The following is a 19,331-nucleotide window of genomic DNA, read 5'->3' as shown; positions in this document are numbered from 1 at the left end:
AAAAACCCTTTTGTTTAAATACAATGTGCTCCTTCTGTATGTGTCAAATAAATCCTTATCTATGATACTTCTTCCAGTAAGAAGCTGCTGTTTATTCTTTCCGTCTCTTCACTTAATGCATTTTATACTTATGCTACCTCTCCTAAGTCTGCCTCAGTGTTTTCCTAATGTTTTTCACTTTGATGTCCCTCTATCATGTTAACTTTCAGCTCCTTGACATCATATTAAAATTGATAGTCCTTGAAGAGAAAAAGTTTTATGATTTTACTTCATGAATTAGTGGCAGGTTTTTGCTGATTTCTTTTTTTTCCTCTCTCCCTCTTTCTTTCTTTCTTTCTTTTTTTTTTTTTTTTTAGTGCATTTGCTTGCTGGGAGTGTTCTTGAGCTTTGCAATAATACAGCTTGCTGTTTCACTGACTTCCTGTCACTTTTCTCAGGAATATGTATTTCCCAGGATACCCTTTTATGAATCTCTCTTAGACTGATAAATCATGAGGGTCTGGATTTAAGTGCTCGTTCTCAGCCCCTGGGTAGCTATATCAGAGAAGGATTATTTTGCATTTGCCTTGCTTATCCTGTTCCTTCCCTATTCTACTATTACCAGTCACTGTCAGAGACAGGGTTTTAGTAAGACCCATTCAGAAAACTTTTATATTCTTATTTAACTTAAAATTTATCTTGTGTGTTAAGTTTTGGGAGCATGTGGAAATGTCTAGGCAATGATTTAAGACCCTAATCCTGTTGGGATTTTTAGAGACACTTATATGTGTAAGCACCTTGTCCCTATAGTCTCTTTGCATGCGCCTCTGTGGCTCTGGGAGCTGCAGCAGCTGCTCGTAGCTGCCGAGCCTGCTTTGCTCTTCTGAGGAGAGACACAGAAATTATGCACTTTCTTCCTTGCAAATACACCAGTTCCTTCAGAGAATCTCTGGTCCTTACTGAACAGATGAAGAGTCTGAAAGAGGCTTTAGGGAGATTATCCCATGAGACACTTCATTTATGTTTTAAGAAGAAAGATTCTCCTTTTTCTGCCTTATTCCATTGGCGTAAGATGCRGTCTCATGCTTTCTGTAGGGTCAGTGATCACATCTGCTAGTATTCACAGGCCTAACATTGCACAAGAGGAGACTTAGAAACTTAGCCTTTCTTTGTAAAATTAAGCTGCTTCTCTCCAGTCACCAAGRCTGCTTTATATTCACTTTATCTGTCCTACCACACCTGCTGCAGCTTTCTCCTGCAAGCATTCACACCAGTGGCTTGTGTGACTCTATAGGATAGTTACAAAGGGTTTGCAGAAGGAAGTGAGAGTCTTTATAGATTTACCTCCATTGCCATTTCTGTTGTGCAGAGTTTGGCTAGGAATAGATCAGTAGAAATAAACAAACAAACAAATCCACTATTTTTTATTTTCAAGATAAATATTACATAAATTGAGTCACATTTTGATAGACATATCAAATGTACCAAATCTGGACATGACTCTGCCTCTATTCCTTGTCTTCTGCATGGTGTTCAGAGGTACTCTGAAGCTCAGCACTTCCAAGCATAAGCTACAATTCCCATCTGAAGAATAAGCTGCAATTCCCAGCTGCTGCCAGGCTGGAAAGCTCTAGTTTTTTTTCAAAATCTTTACCAGCCCTTACCTGGAGTAGTGTGACACTTCATGTAATGCAGCACCTTGTGGCCTGTTTTGTCTCATCTCTAGCACAGAAGGTTAGAAAAGATCTASAGACATTTTCAAATTCTTAAATTCTATTGAAAGTGATGGGTATTATGAGTCAAACACCTTGTGGATCTGGGCTGCAAACTTAACGAGAACAGGGCACAGCAAGCATTCAGATGTCCAGGGTCACTGTGAAAATGAAATGGCAGTGGGAGAGGTGGTATCAAACAGAGATCTTTCTTCAGATATTAAGCTGGAGCACATTTCAGGCCTTTCTGTGGTGCCTGCTCTTTGCACATGGTGTATGGAGACTCAACATGGGATCCAAAATAGGCTACATGCTGTTCCTGGAACTGCTGAGAGGACAGAAATATTGCAAAAAGAATGTGTCTTTCATCTCTTCCCACTCAGCAGCAAGAATGCTGCTGCTCAGAACATGCTGCTGAAGGCAGCCAGTCAACATACCCTGTACTCAAAATGAATATTTTTATGTTGTGCCTCAACTGCTAAAATACTTATCCAAATGCGAAAGGATGCTACCGTATAAAAGTCTACAAATGCTTTGTTTTCTGCGTGGGAGGGTCCAAATCTACATCTCCTGCTGCTTTCCAGCAAGACCTCCTAACTGCCGGGTTAAAGATCACTCTGGGCAAGAATACCTTTGCTCTTCTTCCATACCCACCAGGTCTGGACATAAGTGMTTTTTCCTATTGGAAGAAAAAGCTTCCTTCCAGTAGCAAGGAAGGTTCCAAGCTTCCTTTAATTTTGCTTTAGAGAACATAGGTTGAAAGGGAAGAGTGCCTAAATAATTCTGCATAGATTAAAGATTATAGGGAAAGGGAAATCCAGGAACCCAATTTCTAATAGAAAGAAAGATTGTTTCATGTCTTTCTGCTAATGATGCTCATGCACATAGGTTCTGTGACCCCTATCTATGTCTTGATGCCTAAGAAACCTGAGAATTGCCTACTGGTATGTGCTCACTCACAGGCCTGTGAAGCTTTCCTAGAAAAGGAGAAGGRTAAACTATCAGTTCTAGTGAGGCCGCACCTGGAGTACTGGGTGCAGTTCTGGGCTCCCCAGTATAAGAGGGATGTGGAGCTCCTAGAGAGGGTCTAGCTAAGGGTAACAAAGATGAATAAGGAACGGGAACATCTCTCGTATGAGGAGAGACTGAGTTGGGCCTGTTTAGCCTGGAGAAGAGAAGGCTGAGAGGGAATATGATTAACATGTATAAGTTCATGAAGGGAGAATGCAGGGAAGAAGGGGCCAAGCTCTTCTCATTGGTGGTCAGTGACAGGACAAGGGGCAATGGGTGCAAGCTACAACACAGGAAGTTCCCTCTCCATGTGAGGAAGAACTTCTTTCCTGTAAGGGTGACAGAGCCCTGGCACAGGCTGCCCAGGGAGGTTGTGGAGTCTGCTTCTCTGGAGGTCTTCAAAACCCTCCTGGTTGCCACCCTGTGTTCTAGGTGTCCCTGCTTGAGCAGGAAAGTTGAACTAGATGATGTGTAGAGGTCCCTTCAGCCATTCTATGATTCTGTGATTCTGTGATTTTGTGTTTCTGTGATTCTGTGTTTCTGTGATTCTGTGAAACTAACAAGCTACAATCACTTATGAATTTAGTCCTTACCGTATGCCAAATATATTTGTAACATTGTTTATTAAAGAACATGTCAGTTTGGAGGAGGAGTTAAATATAACACTTGTTTCAAATGGATAGACAAGGACAAGATCTCCCCCATGGTCCTCTAGCCCTTCCTCGGAAAGGAGAATACTCCTGTAGGAGAGGGGCTAGAAACTGCATGTCTTTGAGAGATCAGGAGCAGATCTGCCTAAAATGAGCCTAGATGACCTACCAGGATGAGCTTCTAGGCAAGCAGCCTAGAAGCAGCAGGAGAAGACAGTGATTCCCCCATCAGATGTATGCAGCTATGGTAGGAGAGTTGAGTGCTATTGACAAAACTTTCCAAGTGACTCTTTTTTAGGTTATTTTTACCCAAGTTGCTTTTTTTCCCCTTTTTTTTTAAGCATGTACTGATTTTTAACCTTCCCTCCTGAGGTTTTTTGTTTCAATTCCTTTAGGTTCACTATTTGCGAATGTATAATACAGTTTAACTTCCTGGCTTTCTGCTGACAGTTGCATTTTTGTTTTTTTCTAGCTACGGATCTGTGAAATAGAAAGTGGTCTTTCTTAGAAGCAGGCAGCAAAGAGATTGTGCATTTGAAAAACAGAAGAGCAGGCTTTAACCCCCCTGCCCCAAACTAACACAAAGTAAGCAAACTTGCCTCATTTTGCAGGTGCTGTTCCCTTAGACAYCCCACCGTACTGCCTTCTCCTGGTGCTTTTCTCTCTGCCTAATTTCTTACACCCATAGTATGTTTTCATACTAAGCCATATCTACCCTATTTTAGGATACCTGGATCTGCTGTGCTTGTTTGAAGCCACCATCCTGTGGTCTGCATAGACTTTTCTGTATGGCTCAGCCTTCCAGTCATGACTGGTGCTCAATTCCTAAAGCTTTTCCTTAGCTTTTCCTTAGCTGACTGGCATGTTGTACCAGGAAAGACACGGTGCCTGAAATCAGTATGTGCCCAGTGTTAAGAAAGACAGCTCTTTTTTCAGAGTAATTAAATTGTTTCATAATGTTGTCCTAAATTTGTATAAGGAAGCATTAGCTTGTTAAAATGTGCTTTGGAAATATCCTCTCAAGAGCATCAGTATAGCTTTGTTGTCAGTGTTTGTGTTAGGGGCTTATTGTTTTCTCAAAGTCCATCTAAGGTTAAATCTAAGTTAACCACAGAAAAGGTCAAAAATTATTTCAAACTTTTCTGGAGCACAATTAAGTTAATATTTTAACATCTGGCAGCTGCAGTAATTACTTTTAGATTATACCTAAAGTCTGTTGATATATAATTACTCTGATCTATGAACCAGGTAATTAAGGTAAAAACTCCCACATTTTCTTGGACCTTATTAACTTATTTCCTTTGAAAATTATTAGCTAATGATGATACATTAAGAATTTATCTATAAAATGACAATGAATAATTGAAATCTTTGTCCTGGGACATTAAAGGACAAAATAGTACTTAACTGCTGAATGTCTTGGTAATTATTTCTTAATTTCCAGTGTAAATATCTAACAGTTTTAGGATGGAGGACCAATAAAACTCAGAAAATGGGGCAGAAAGATGCAAATGGTTTTCTTTTCCTTTTACTTACGAGGTATGCAGCTAATAATTCGGGACTTCTTCTGAAGTTCATTTATGAACTTCATAACTTCATAACATGAACTTTCACTTACGAGTAAGTGAAATGAATTAAATGCTGGTACAGCTGCTGTGGAATAATATTATTGGATTCAGGACTTCTTTGGATTGACTTAACTCTACAGGCTTAGGTACTTTCTTGGTGTAGAGCACTATAGATAGAATCCGTCTGTATTGAAGTACTTGATTTGAGAATTTTCAAAGTTGATTGCTGCTGTCCTGCAAAATAACAACTGCTAGAAAAATGTCATGACATGTGTTTTTAATCCTTGTTTCAAATAAATGTACTGGATGATTATTTGTTAGACTATCAGGAACATGAGAAATTGCATATGTGGTGGGATCCTTGTATACAGGGGAAAAACAGTCTGAAACAAAACATAGTTTGCCTATATTTAATTTTGTCCCCAGTAATGACAGATGATATAAAAAGTTCAAATAGCTAATAAAGTCAGATATTATGTGAAGTATTTTATTTATCAGAAAAAGAATGAAGTCAGGAGCTAATTAGGAAAATTAAGGATAGAAATGTTGATCCAATAGGAGAGCAAAGCACATATGGCTCCTCATTAAATCCTGCTCTATGAAATTATCAAGGCCAGATTACCAGATTCATTGCTGTTAAAAGATTAAATCAATCAATACTGATGCTGTTTTTTGTCAAGAAACTGGGTGCTGCCAGATCACCTCCCTTCACATCATCATATATTTCCATTGGGTTAAATTCCTGGCTTGCAACCAAGTCTTCAATCATTTTTCGTCCCAGTTCCCTTCCTGCTTCGGTAGACATAGCCTTTCTCCAGAGTTTCAGCAGCAATCCTCCTTGGAAAGAGACACAACGTGACACTGTCAAATTAACACAAAGCATATGCACACACAACACAAAGCTTGCAGCACACAGGAGATGTAGCAAACATCCACTACTGCTGTGGACAGCAAAGTGGGGACAAAGCTGAGACAGACTGAGGGGATAATAATTGCCTACAAGAATGTCCGTAGACACAGACCATCCATTCAGCTCAGGACCCTTGGTATTGATTGAGAGATGGGTTTGCTCTCTTTTCATCAGCATGGAGAGTCAAAATCATTGAAGACAGATGCTCGGGTCTTGTTCTGCAATTGTGCAGAGCTCACTAGCCTGTTATTTACAACCATGTGCTTTGTTGCCTTCTGCTGTAAATCGGCCCAGGTTTTGTGCTCCTGTCCAGCTAAGGCCTCAGGCTAAGGAGGCAAATGATCCTAATTCCTCCATCAAGGCTATAAGAGGTCACTCCCTGTGCAAGTACACCTGGCCAGTCTAGTATTAGTACTGTCAGCTTACAAGACATTCACTGCCTGTCCTCCTCTGCTGTCCATAGTGATCTTTATGATGAACAAGGAGGCCACAGAGGAAATCTGAAAGTCCACTAGAAAGCAAAGAGGAGTTAATCCGTCTCCTGAAAAAGAAGCTTCTGCCAGTTTCATTCTCACAGGATTTTACCAGGGAGCTGAAGAGTTAAGAGAAAAAGGCTGCAAATATCCCTCTTCCCTATCCTAGCAGCCACATACCTGTACTGCTCCAGGCAATCATGTGAGAACAGTAGGAGAAGTCCAGGACAACAAAGCTTCTGCCCTTTCCCCTTGGCAGATCAGTGAGGGGCAGAGCATCAAAAATAAAGCTTCTGTCTCTGTCACCCAAGAGATTTTAGAAGTAGCAGAATACTGTCTGAGCGCAGCGCTATTCTAGATGTAGAGAGGCAGGGGTAGAGAAAATAAGGAGTATTGAATCGAGAAATCAAATGTCACTGTTTTGGACAAGGTCCCATCCTGTGAGGTACTCTATTTATTACTGAAGTTTCCAGCACCAGAAGAGCACTCCACATCTCAGAGAATGTGTTTGAAACTTTGAAGCAGCTGAATACTAAAGCAGGATGTCAGGTTTTATCACACATGAGTGTTACTACAATGAGACCTAGCATTTCAGTTCCCCGCTCAGATGTTGGACCCAAACTCAAGCCAAATACAGTCGGAAGCTCTGTTTCTGATGTGCAAAGCAGTCTTTGAGCTGAGTTAATAGGCATTWACTAACTAGGAGGTATTTACATCCCTTCACAGAAGGACCAGGAAATCCCTGGCTAGCGTTTCCAGCCTCTGACTTCGTTATTCATGGCCTGCACACATATGAAAGTTCTCCATTCTTCTCTTCCTACTGTTGTCTTCTGCATATATGCTATTTTTCCTCCCTCTTTCCACTGCTGTCTTTGTGCTCTGGTCCTCACTTACCCATGCTCTGATGTATTGGTGTCTCTGCTTGCTGATCATGCCTTTCTCCCCCTCTCACCAAGGGGATGGATACTGGAGATAGCTATAGGAAGCCTGCATGATGGGAGAGCTGACATAGATATAGAAAGCCGGCATGGGGCAAAGCTCTAAAGCTGCCTTGATCAGACTGTGAGGCTTCCTTCGCTTTTTGTGTAAGGTGTAAGGGAAGCACTCTGAGTGTWAGGATGGTCTTTTGTAACATTTAATAGCTTCATTAATTGGGTTTTGTCTACTAGGAAATACATTAAGCATGAGACATTTCACTGAAATGTATAGGCAGAAGAAAAAGATTACAAAACAAAAGTCACGGCTATGGATAATCATTTTATAATGTAGAAATCCTATATTATATTTTCACTTAAAGATACAAAAAAAAATCCTTCATAAAGGAGGGGAAAAAGGCGGTATCTGAATAAACTGAAGTTGAATGAAAGAATGAACTCAAGCCACAGAAATCTGTAGTTCTGCATGTCACCACTGGATGGTGATGCACAACTTATTTTGAATAAACTGATGCAGCCAAGATTGTCTAACAAAATAGTTTGCTGAAACAGATTATATTTGKTTATTATGTTTGGACTGGGAGAAGAAAAAATAGAGAATACTTCTGGGCACACAAACTGTTGTTCATGACTGTCTATTTTTTCTAATGATTCCAGCTGATCTAACAACTTAATTTACAGCCTTAGTGGGTTTCAGATTTATCTGGAGAAATGGAAATTTTTTTTTTTAAATCTGAAGAAAAAAAGTTAGGTCAACTGCTCAAGCAAATGATGCATTTCACTCATGAAATCTTCTTGTGTGAAAAATTCATTTCATGAGTTTTGCCTCAAGATGCTTTTGGTGTGTTATGATTTTGTTTTTATTGTACTATGCTATCACTAGCATCTAGGAAGTGATTATACTATTTTATATTGAAGGTCAGTATGATCATTTCAAGAGAAGTTTASAGAAAATAAGATATAAAATATATGAACTATGGATATATATTGATCAGACTCATACCTGTTAATTTATTTGTATTGTAAAGAGCACTCAGTGAAAACAAGACTTTGTTTTGTTGTGGACTGAAGTCATGGATGAATGGGATAACATCCCCTTCAACAAGCATCCTCTGAGGCAGGAAAGCCTGGAAGTGGTGTGTATTCCACAAATCTGTAGAGAAGTGTGTTGCTGCAATGAAATCTACACCATTAGCCCAGTCTTCTCCAAAATTTGCTTCTGGATCAGAGAGATATATTAATCTGAAATAAATCAAAAGGAAAATGTAGCAGATAATTGCAATCAAACATAGAACTTATTAGTCTACCATTTAYGCTGGAAATATTTATTCATTATAACATTCTGAGCAGTCTCAATGTCACAGTGTCTTAAACTCACCTTCAGGCTTTTATACTTAGAGGCATCATTGCCTCTAGGCCAGATTAGACAGAGTTTATGGCCTGAATCCCAGATCCCAGAGAGTGCATAGCATCTTATATTTAAGCACGGCATGGCCTGCTGGTGTCAGCCTGGACAGTTAGCAATGCAGGGGATAAAACTCTTACTGCCATGTAGATCTTGGCTCCAAGAGAGCCAAAAGGCAGAGCTTAAGAAAGCACATATTGACTTTACTCAAATATTATCCTTATCAACAGGCAAAGAGGTGGTGAAGGTTCCTTTTGTCCATGGATCTGATTCTCTTACCTCTCCTGGAACTTAGGTAAAGCATGAGCAATGGAGGCCACGTGTGCCTTCCACATGTGATGGAGGGCATCATCCAGGCTGAAGGAGGATTCTGTTGTAGGGATCTCAGCTTTTTGGTCTGTAGATAACAGATACTACAGCAAAGGGGAGAGAAGTCAGAAAAAAAGTGTTCTTTTTTYTCAAAATCTGATTTTGGATTGTGTGCATAGTTCACAAAATGGTCAGTTTGCAAGCTGAATAAAATTGATTCTCAGTAGACCGAATGGGTTGCTTTCACATTCTAAGTAATAGCTGTACTTGGTTTTGAGATAAAAGTTGATCAACATGGAGGTCCAAAGTAAATGCATATCCCCATTGAAGTTAAGAGAATTTGCACTTCTTTGCTTTTGACTGACCAAGTAATGTGATTTAGGCTAAATGATCTGTTGCAATAATTCAGTGAAATTTTCTGTCTGAGTGTCATGGAAACTTTCATGCTGCAATAGCTGGATTCCTTGAAATACTTTTTGTASTCTTTAAGCTGCAAGTAATCAAGATTTTCAGAAAATAACTGACTCCTAATGGCTGTCAGTAAGTTTATTAAAGTAGAAGACCTTTTATACTTTCTCAACTTCCTAGTTAAGGAAGAAGAAACAACAAAACGGATAAAAACAGATATAGTCATAGATCCCATCTTCCTTTATAATCTCTTAAACCCAGAAGGGTTTATATTTAATTTTTTTTTAGATGTTAGGAAGAATAAAAGATGCTGTAAAACATCATTTCATTTTTCAAGGGTAATAGTCTGTCTCACATGCTTATCTTGCATTGCTGGTATAAGCACTAACACATTACAAGCTTAACTGTTAAGACAACAGCTTTTGGGAGCACAATCAAAAGTATAGAATTATTTTGAAAGGAAGGAACAAATCTGTAGCCTGCAAAAATCCTAGACTTCTTATCTCTGCTTCACTTTATGTAGTGCTTTTCATTTTTCCTGCTTATTACTTATGTATCATGTTACTACTGACAGCAAATAAAGCCCTCTGAATCTTATAAACAATCATAATAATTTTAAAGTAATATGCTGGCTTAATTTCCTGCAAAATATAAAAATAAAATTGTTTACTTCAAAATAGGCCTTCCACTCATCCATGAGCTTGGGAATGCGAGAACGGCAGTCAGCAACACTATAACAAAAATCCTCTCTTAGCTCCTCTGGTGGTATTATCTCTATTTCATATGGCAACTCTCCAAAAAGGCCAGCTTCCACTGCACCCAAAAAGGGTATCATAGACAGGTAGTAATTCATACCTATAACAATAATTAAGAAAGAGGAGATGTTAACCACAAGCAAATTAAAAAACAAGCAAAAATCTAATCATTCCCTAATATAAAATGCAAGTCTTTCAAATTGCTGCTGGCACAACTGTGTTCAGCAGCAGGGACATTTTTACTGGAATGCACTAATGGTGGCATTTATATTGATTTAGATATGATTTATAACTTTCCTTTCTATTTCGCTCATGAATAACCTTGCATGAGTTAAGTCCATTACATTAACAAATGTCTCAGGATGAAAGCTGCTCTCTAGTAGCTTTGTATAAGTAGCTTTAGACCAAATGTACATTAACAAATGTCCCAGGACCAAAGCTACTCTTTAGCTGGGCATCATTGCTAAGCCAAGTCTTGCTTCTTGTTCACTATTTTCATGACAAGTGTTGAAATGCGGACTTCACGTTGCAAAATATTTGTGTTCYTTTAAAAGTGCCTGCCTACATTATGTATTTATGCCTGTCTGGGGACTCATGAAACAGAAAATAATACAAAAAAGAAATACAATTCTGGAGGAAGAGACCAAACTTCTTAGGCAGCAGTCTTGTGATGTCTCACACCTCAGGGAATATTAAATGCCAACTCCTGGTTGAGTTTCATTCCCATCTTGGTATGACTACATGGGCTAGAGAGGACTGCCCTAAATGCCCATCAAAAGCACTCATGCATGTCTTTAGAGCAGTGCATAACATTTCTGCATGCTCTGCAAGACTTCTGCAGGGCTTCTGAGTTTATAAATATTCTGGAGGCAGCAAAATCAGTGTCAGGTGATAGCATTGTTTTTGGAAGCAAGTGAGGAACAGGAATGCAAACACTAAGGAATTAGAGGAAGTTTCTGCTCCAGGGAGGTCACCTGGCGCAGCTGTAAGCAATGACTGTTCTTACTCAATCACAGCCTGAGACATCTTTCCTTGGAGGATCTAGTGCTCGCCACCCTCAGAGACAGGAAATCAAACTGAATGATTGCACCAAGTATTGCCATGTCGCTTGGCTGTACTGTAAATTTACATATTTAATTTGCTTACATCTTTGATCGCATGAAGATATATATATTTAATTTTGGGCTCACTGCCTGAAGCTTAATGCAGCCTCTACAACAAYGTAGCCGTGTGGCAATGAGGGTAAGTATGTTGTTTATGGCAGCTCGCCAGCGGGTCTTGTGAAGAAAGAGACCGTATAACAAGAGAGTCTGAGTAGGGAAGCAAAGGCAACGAGGAACAGGGGTAATAGAGGGAAAAGCRCTAGAGCTTAAAAGAGGGGCAGTTGTCCTCTAGGAAGAGAAAGAATATGGAAAATAAAAGACTGATATAAGGCTTACTTACTTAAAAAGAGATTTTTGTCATGCTATTGCCTTTATATAGAAGTATTGATCGTAAGCTATGTCAGGATTATCTTTTTTTTTTCCATCCTACCTGTCAGTTCCATCTCTGAAAAAGTAGAGAAAAGAATCGAAAAGGGTCTGAGTTCCAGTTTCAGAAAAAGAAAGAAAATAGAAGAGAGTCTAAAAAATATTGACTTTCACTCAGATTTTAAAAAATAGAAATTGTAGATTTTTTAAAATAATGTGTTCATTCAGTTTTGAAAAGTGCAACAAAAGCATTTAGAAGATTTCCATTCAGAGTGGCTATAATGTACAACTCAGTTTGGGCATAGGCAATAATTGTCCTTTATGTTTTCTCCTTGAGCTCAACAACACAACAACACAGTTCGCAATGTCGTTTTGTAAGACCAGYTCTGTGGAAATCAAACAACAACGCATTGTTGTTTGAGTAGTCTACTTCCATATAGGTACCTACTGTAAAAAATAGCAGAGGGAAATAAGRTTATTAGAAGATCATTAAAACCATTAACATTAAGAAGTAACATTAWGAACATTAAAATCCTTAGTTGGCAGTTTCAACTGTCAGGTTTCTTATTAGAGCAAATATAAGGCCCTTGAGACAGAGCATGTTGTACTGTTGGTGCTTTTTCTATAGATACTAAAACTGCTATCCCTTAGACTACCTTCGTGCATGATATAAGGATACCCATGAGTTGTACAGAGCAAAGATTATAAAATTATCATCACCATTTTTGTGAAAACATTGGCCCCTATAAAGCTTAATATTTGATTAGGTGTAATGAATAGGCCCATTCTCCAGTTCCATCACAGATATATTTTTGCTATTAAAATGCTGATATGCTTCATGATACAGGAAACTGTGTAGACTATCAAAAAYTGTTACTTGGCCCCTCCAGTTCAGTAGGGACACCTATGAATGAGCTGAATTATCAAAACTATCCAAGAAGTTTGGATGTTTCTATTTCAGAAGGACTGAGTGAATTAGTTGGATGTATATTTTTGAAGCGTTGAAAATGTCACTGGGAGTGACACTGGGAAATCTGATCTTTAAGCTCATTTCTCTCTCTGTCTGTCTTCAGCCTCTTGCTACTTATTGGGATAATGTGAGATGTTTAGTACAATTTCAGCTCACTAGAAATTTAAAGATGGTATTAAAATGAGCATAAATTATCTTATAGCCTGTGCATCTTATAGCTCAAGTTTCATATGGATATTTGAAAATCCAGTGGATAAATGCTATCAGCATAATGAAGATAATGAAGTTGTTTGGGTGCCATGGTCATAATGTGTCCCTTTGTTTTCCCTTTTGCAGTCAACCGTGAAGATACAAATGAAGGCTGAAAAGTCTGATCATATACATGCTATCAAGGATGATACAAGAACCACTAAAGTTCCTGTTTGACATTCTTACACTAAGTTTGAGTTTAAAGTACCATGGTTAAACAYTGTTGAACAAATCTGGAGTCTCCTTCTTTGGAGATATTTAGAACCTGCCTGGTACAATCCTGTGCCACGTGCTCTAGGTGTGCCTGGTTGAGCAAGGCAGTAGGACCAGATGATCTCTAGAGGTCCCCTCCAACCTCAACCATTCTGTGATTCTGTGAAATCTGGCATGGAGTGATTGAAAAACATAATCTCTACAAATGTCTACAAATATAGGTACCTATCATGGTATTTCCCACTTTTTTTTCATGCTTTTTTGAAATACAAACATCTATTTAGGCTCTTTTTTCAGAAAAGTTATCAAGGTCAGTTAGTTTTAATTTACTTAGTCATACTTAGGTGCAAGGCTCAATTTTTTTAATGGAAGGTTATGTAACACTGAAATTAATTTTTAATATAGAAGATCAAGTGGATGAAAGATTCTAAATTGCCACCTGGGACATTAATTCCRTATTTTGGAGAAGAGCAGTGTAACAGCATATACTTACAGGCCCACCAGCTTCTTATAGATATGCACAGAAGGTCTCCAGCTTGGTAGCCACAGGAAGTCACACTGGAAGGATCTGCTAATCTGCCTGAATCAAATGAAATAACATGCCAAATGCTGCTTAATTTTTTTCATGTAACAAGCCCTCTGAGACCTAAAGAAAAGAACTTATATAAGTAAAGCATGCAGAATTTTGCTCAGAGAAGCAAAACAAATGCTGTTGTTCTGCTTCATAYACTACTGTTCTTACAGTAGCTGAATTTCTCAGTCAGTACTTCATACAGTGCATAGAAATCTGACTGTGTTTTACAGTTCAATTTACTGCTCACTGAAAAAGTATTCTGAGTGTTTATGAAGCTGTCTGAAAGTAGAACTTAACGATCTGATATTTTTATAGAGATATAAATACAGATGTGCATACAGACATAACCACATGCAAAACTAAAACATTTTTGATAGAGGTAAAGCCGATAATATAACGAGCAGAATATCATAAATTAAATGTGAGGGTAATTGCTACACCTAACAGACTGATATGATACAGAATCCCTTCCAGTTTAACCATGCATACAAAAAGACTTTTAATGTAAAAAATACAAGCAAACATTATTGTATCTGGTTAGAAAAATTTACAAGCATCTATGTTCTTGCAAACATTCAAGATATTTCACATGAAGAAAAGTAAAGACATTTAACTTTAAGGAAAGATTGATGAAGCATTGGAACAGGCTGCCCTTCTTCCAGGAWGCAGTAGASTCACCATCCCTGGTAGTRTTCGAGAAACATCTAGAAGAGGAACTTAAGGTTATGGTTTAGCAGGCATGGTGGTGATGGATTTACATTTGGATCTGATGATCCTGAAGGTCTTTTCCAGCCACAATGATTCTATGATTCTACATTACATGAAGAAATAGCTTAACTCATCAAAGTACTTAGGTATGTACATAATGTAGACATGTCAGTATTTATGTAGTGAGTCAGGAAGCCTGGTTAATGACATGCAGTTCATGGCATGCAATGACATGATCAGGTCTACTAACATGAGCTGATCCAGACACTCACAAACCACCCTGAAGAACACATACCCTCTGATGACTAAGCTGAATACAGTCATTGCCATTCATGTCATATCAGAACTATCCTTCATGCCATTTTTAACAACCAGCATTTGTGGTAAGACACCTGATACTGTTTCCTTAGGGTGAAGAGATGATTGTGGATCATGTGCAYACAAATTTTCCTAATTATCCTCCCCAGCTGACTGGATGGAGCTTGTAGGCTGGGGSGTGCTAGCTGATCAAGCACAAATTCTTTCAGTAGAAAAACACTGAGAGCAGGAGCTTGTGCTAGAGAGAAATGCACTTCTTTTTTTGATTGATATTTCTAAGGATTCTAAACCTTTTTTTTTTTTTTTTCCCCTTCACACTTTTTTTTTTTTTTGTGTTCAGTAGACAGCTGGAAGTAGCATCATGATCATAGGTCCTGGTTCCCCTTGGGATCTTCAGCTACCCTGATACCTGCTGGAAAGATAACACAGGTAGGCACAAACAGTCCAGTAGGYTCCTGTACAGCATTGATGACAACTTCTTGCCACAGGTGATGTCATTGAGGTATGCTGCTGGAACTTGTACTAACAAATAAAGAAGGAGTGGTTGGAGATGTGGAAGTTGGGGGCCACCTTGCCTGCAGTGAGCATGAGATGCTGGAGTTCGGGATCTTGTGAGAAAGAAGCAGGGTAGTAAGCAGGATTGTAACCATAGACTTCAGGAGAGCAAATTTTGGCCTCTTCAGGGACCTACTTGAAAGAATCCCATGGGCTAGGGCCCTAGAAGGAAGAGGGGTGGTCCAAGAGAGTATGAAAGCATCACTTTCTCAAAGCTCAAGGTTGGTACATCCTTCTGACTAAAAAGTCAGGTAAAGTGGGCAGAAGACCTGAATAGATGAACAAAGAGTTCCTAGCAAAACTCAAACAGAAGARGGAAGCATACAGAATGTGGAAAAAAAAGAGAGAAGTCATTTGGGAGGAATATAGGAATGATATCAGATACAATATTGAGATATAATGAGGAAGGTTAAGACTCACTTATAATTAAATATGACAAAGAATGTTAAGGACAAGAAGAAGGACTTCTTCAAATACATCAGTAGCAAAAGGAAGGCTAGGGAAAATGTGGGTCCACTGATGAATGTGGTGAGTCCTGGTGATACAGAGTATACAGAGAAAGAAGAGTTATTGAGTGTCACYTTTACTAAGGCCAGCCCTCAGAAATCCAAGACTGTGGAGACAAATCTTGAAGTGAATTTCCTTTATTTGAGGAAGATTGTGCTAAAGATCATTTAGGCAAACCTAACAATGGCAAATCTGTGGGCTCCTCCGAGGATTATGATCAGCTAGCTGGCTCACCAAAGTCTAGTTGGAGGCCTGCGACCAGCACTGTACCTCAGGGGTCCATATCCAGTCTTGATCAATTTCTTCATCAGTGACCCGGATGAAAGGACAGAGTGCACCCTCAGCAAATTTGCTGATGATCCAAGACTGGGAAGAGTGGCTGATACACCAGAAAACTGTGCTTCAGAGAGMGCTGGACAGTCTGGAAATTTGGATGGAGAGGAACCTCATAAAGTTCAATGAAATACAAGATCTTGCACCTAGGKAGAATCTTACACTCCATGCACTAGTACAGGTTCGGACCTGACCTGATGGAAAGCAGATTGGCAGAGAAGGATTTGAGAGTCTTGGTGAACAACCAGTCTTCCACGATCTAGCAATGGACTCTTGTGGCCAAGAAGACCAACGTTATTTTGGGTTGCACTAGAAAGGGCATTACCAGCAGATGGAGGGAGGTGATCCCCCTCCTCTACTCAGCACTGGAGAGGTCACATCTAGAGTACTGTGCCCAGTACTCTAGGGCTCCCCAGTACATGAGAAATGTGGAACTACTGGAGGGAGTCTAGTGTACGGCTGTGAAGATAATTAGGTGACTGGAAAATCTCTTCTGTGAGGAAAGTGACAAATGCACTGAAACAGGCTGCCCAGAGAGTTTGTGAAGTCTCCTTCTCSAGGAGGAAACTAGAATTCAACCCTCCTTTGGATATGAACCTGGGCAACATGTTGTATGTGACCCTGCTTGAGCAGGGACATTGGACTAGATAATCTCCAGAGGTCCCTTCCAACCTCAACCGTTCTATGATKCAGAAGTATCTGAGGACAGCAATACTTATTCTCAATTCTGTATGGAGAAAGTCAGAATTTTACATAATAACTTAGGATTATCTGGCATTACTTTCTTTGGATTACTTTCTTTGGTAGCATTGTAAGCATAGTGGTTCTTACTCAAATCCAACTTTGGTTGTAGAGAAGATTCCACCATCTTCCTATTGTATTTTCCTAAATATTTGGATCTTTCCTGATTCTATCCACRCTATCCTTTATTCTTTACTGTCTAGCACATCATTAAGATACTCTTTTTTATACCTTTAATTTTCATATTTTCTCAGCAACATAACTTTCATAATGAGAGAGAACTGTGAATGCAACACATTTCACTTGGTTTCTGAGGGTGCTCTGTTGTCCTGCACTATGAATTCAAGTCTTTCAAGTTGATTGTCCAAGCTCATTATGTTGATACACAAATACATCAGTCGCTTCTCACTATTCTAAGCAGGTTGCCTACTTGAATTAGGTATAAGAAACTACTAGCCTCACTACTACATATGCCAAAATTTTATCTTTTTATCCACTTATCCACATCTTTTTATCCTCTTTATCCACTTATACTTCAACATACTTTTCAATTTCAGCTATGTTAAACTCTGTCTCGAAGTCTTGCACCCCTCATGTCCAGCAGGCATCAGTTCATCAAGAAAAGGCTTTTGCCCCTTCCTGCTTGCGAATACTGAAATTTYGCTTGCATCAAGTTACCATGACTGTAAATCTCTGATGGCCTTTATTATCTTGTCATACTTTCATCAGATCATCCTCTGCTAAGATCTGAAAGAAGTAAATCATTCCACTGAAGATAGTCCAGATTTCTTTCTTTCCTAAGCTTCTTTCTCAGAACTATAGGAGATGAGACCACACTACCTAAACAGATTGTTCACTGCAGGTCCACRTTCTAGTGCAGCTTCTGCAATTAGTCTCTTTGTCCTTACCATGTGCTGGGTCAACTTTTCTGCTGCATCCCATATATAAAGAAGGGTAGGGTAAAAGCTTACTTAAACTCCAAAAATACTTCTCCTGCTGCTCTCTGTCAGCTAGTTGTCTTCTTGGACTTTGCTTACTCTACCTTCTTTCCCTCTTTTTTGGTAACAATTGTTTTCCATACCAGGAGCTTTCCTTCACCARCTGCAGAGTCTCTTTCTACAAACAAACATATAGCCAAACCACCACCTCAAAAAACTTTGGATTGTTGCCAGTAAACAGAGCAAGTGGAGAAATACATTTGCTTATAGGTAGGTCGAACGATTTACCACACAGTACTAGCACAAGTTCCAACAAGCATTGATGATTATTGATCTCTGTTCCTCTTCTAGCTGCTAGAATAGGGTTGATTAGTTAGCCAACTCCAGCTTTGAATGAAAAGCTTCACTGTATGTGAAGCAGTGAGTGGAGATCAACAGACAAGGATGAAAGCCCCAGACAGCAATCAGCTTTTGTAGAATAAGYTGATAGAATTTGAAGCTCATTAGAAAAACCCAGAAATGTATATGAGGTAAAGTGCATGCATTGTTCTAATAATATATATTTAAAATATAACAAGCCTACTTCTAAATTCATCTAAAAGAGTGAAAAGTGAGACAAAACAAAAGTGAAACAAAAGTGAAACAAATAGACTAAAAAAAACCTAAAAACCCAACAGTTAACAAATGAAGAATAATACTGCAAAGTTGCAAAGTGCAAGCCATAAGATTTAACTTCAATATTCTTCAATAGCTAGAATATCTTTTGAAGTGTTTTCAGAAAACTGAAATATTACTGTCTTTGTTTAATCTAGTAGTATTTCTTAATCACAAACCTTCTTGATTCTAATCGGTTAAATGGGTTGCAATGTCTTTTCCTATTGGAAAGGTCAGGGTGCATTGTTCAAATAAGCAGAAGTTTGCTCTAATTCAGAAATTCTCATTGAAATCATTATTTTAGCAGATAATGTCACAATTTAGACTGTCTGAGGGCTTGCAAAGCAGAAAGTTTGGAAGCAGTGACCCTAAAGGGGTCTGACAAAAGTGTAGTTTTTTCTACTGCCTAAAGACATAATTCATACCTGTATGAAACTGCCACCCATGTTGCAATGCCAATCCCCAGAGAATATTAGCAAAATTTTGGGATCCAAAAGGAGAAAAATATTTGGCTGAAGCATTTAGCAAAGTCTTGTATGCTCCCAGACGTTCTCTATAGTTCCAAGCGTTGATGACAATTTTGTCGCCTTCTACTGGGAAATCCAGAAGGTTTTCAGGGACAGAATCCCACAGAGGAGGATAGACATCTTCTCTGACGGTATTTTTCCCTCTGATGGCAGCCTCTGAATTCAGGGTAGCAGCTGTTACAAGCAGCAGAGCATGTATGCCACAGCATGTCCACATTGTGGAGGTTTGTGATCCAGGTGTCTGTGGCCACACAGGCTTTATTATGAAACACGAGGGCTGGGCAAAAAGAGTGAGTCAGGCAGAACAAGTCTCCTGTCTTTGTCCTACTCTTTCCTATGAGCCTGACGTGGCGCTGCCAGATTAGCAAGCTGTGAGTAATACGGAGACCTCTGTCCTTCCATTGAGAGCTGGGGAGGAGCCCACAATATATACCTAGCCCCCAGGCCAGAGCCCACCCAC

The 19,331-nt window shown here is 39.1% G+C and overlaps 1 protein-coding gene across 1 annotated transcript; it reads right to left on the bottom strand.

Annotated features, from left to right (window-relative positions):
- Positions 1 to 5,569: 5,569 nt before the first annotated feature.
- Positions 5,570 to 19,088, bottom strand: CUNH6orf58 (chromosome unknown C6orf58 homolog). The gene is made up of 6 exons (XM_026044052.1): positions 18,770 to 19,088; positions 13,510 to 13,596; positions 10,031 to 10,215; positions 8,923 to 9,056; positions 8,242 to 8,480; positions 5,570 to 5,757 (listed from the first exon to the last, which is right to left on the bottom strand). The coding sequence occupies exons 1-6, from the start codon at positions 19,086 to 19,088 to the stop codon at positions 5,570 to 5,572; spliced, it is 1,152 nt and encodes a 383-aa protein (XP_025899837.1).
- Positions 19,089 to 19,331: the final 243 nt, after the last annotated feature.

Source organism: Nothoprocta perdicaria, unplaced genomic scaffold (genome assembly GCF_003342845.1).
Source record: "Nothoprocta perdicaria isolate Ctin4 unplaced genomic scaffold, notPer1 scaffold_349, whole genome shotgun sequence".
NCBI lineage: Eukaryota > Metazoa > Chordata > Aves > Tinamiformes > Tinamidae > Nothoprocta > Nothoprocta perdicaria.
Note: the sequence above shows the minus strand (reverse complement) of the source record. Positions and strands in the feature narration are given on the sequence as shown.

Coding starts and splice junctions, on each gene's coding strand:
- CUNH6orf58 (XM_026044052.1), bottom strand. CDS start 19,088: ATGTGGACATGCTGTGGCATACATGCTCTGCTGCTTGTAACAGCTGCT. Junction 8,481..8,922: donor TTACCTAAGTTCCAGGAGAG/GTAAGAGAATCA, acceptor GATTTATTTCAG/ATTAATATATCTCTCTGATC. Junction 5,758..8,241: donor CAATACAAATAAATTAACAG/GTATGAGTCTGA, acceptor TCTCTTTCCAAG/GAGGATTGCTGCTGAAACTC.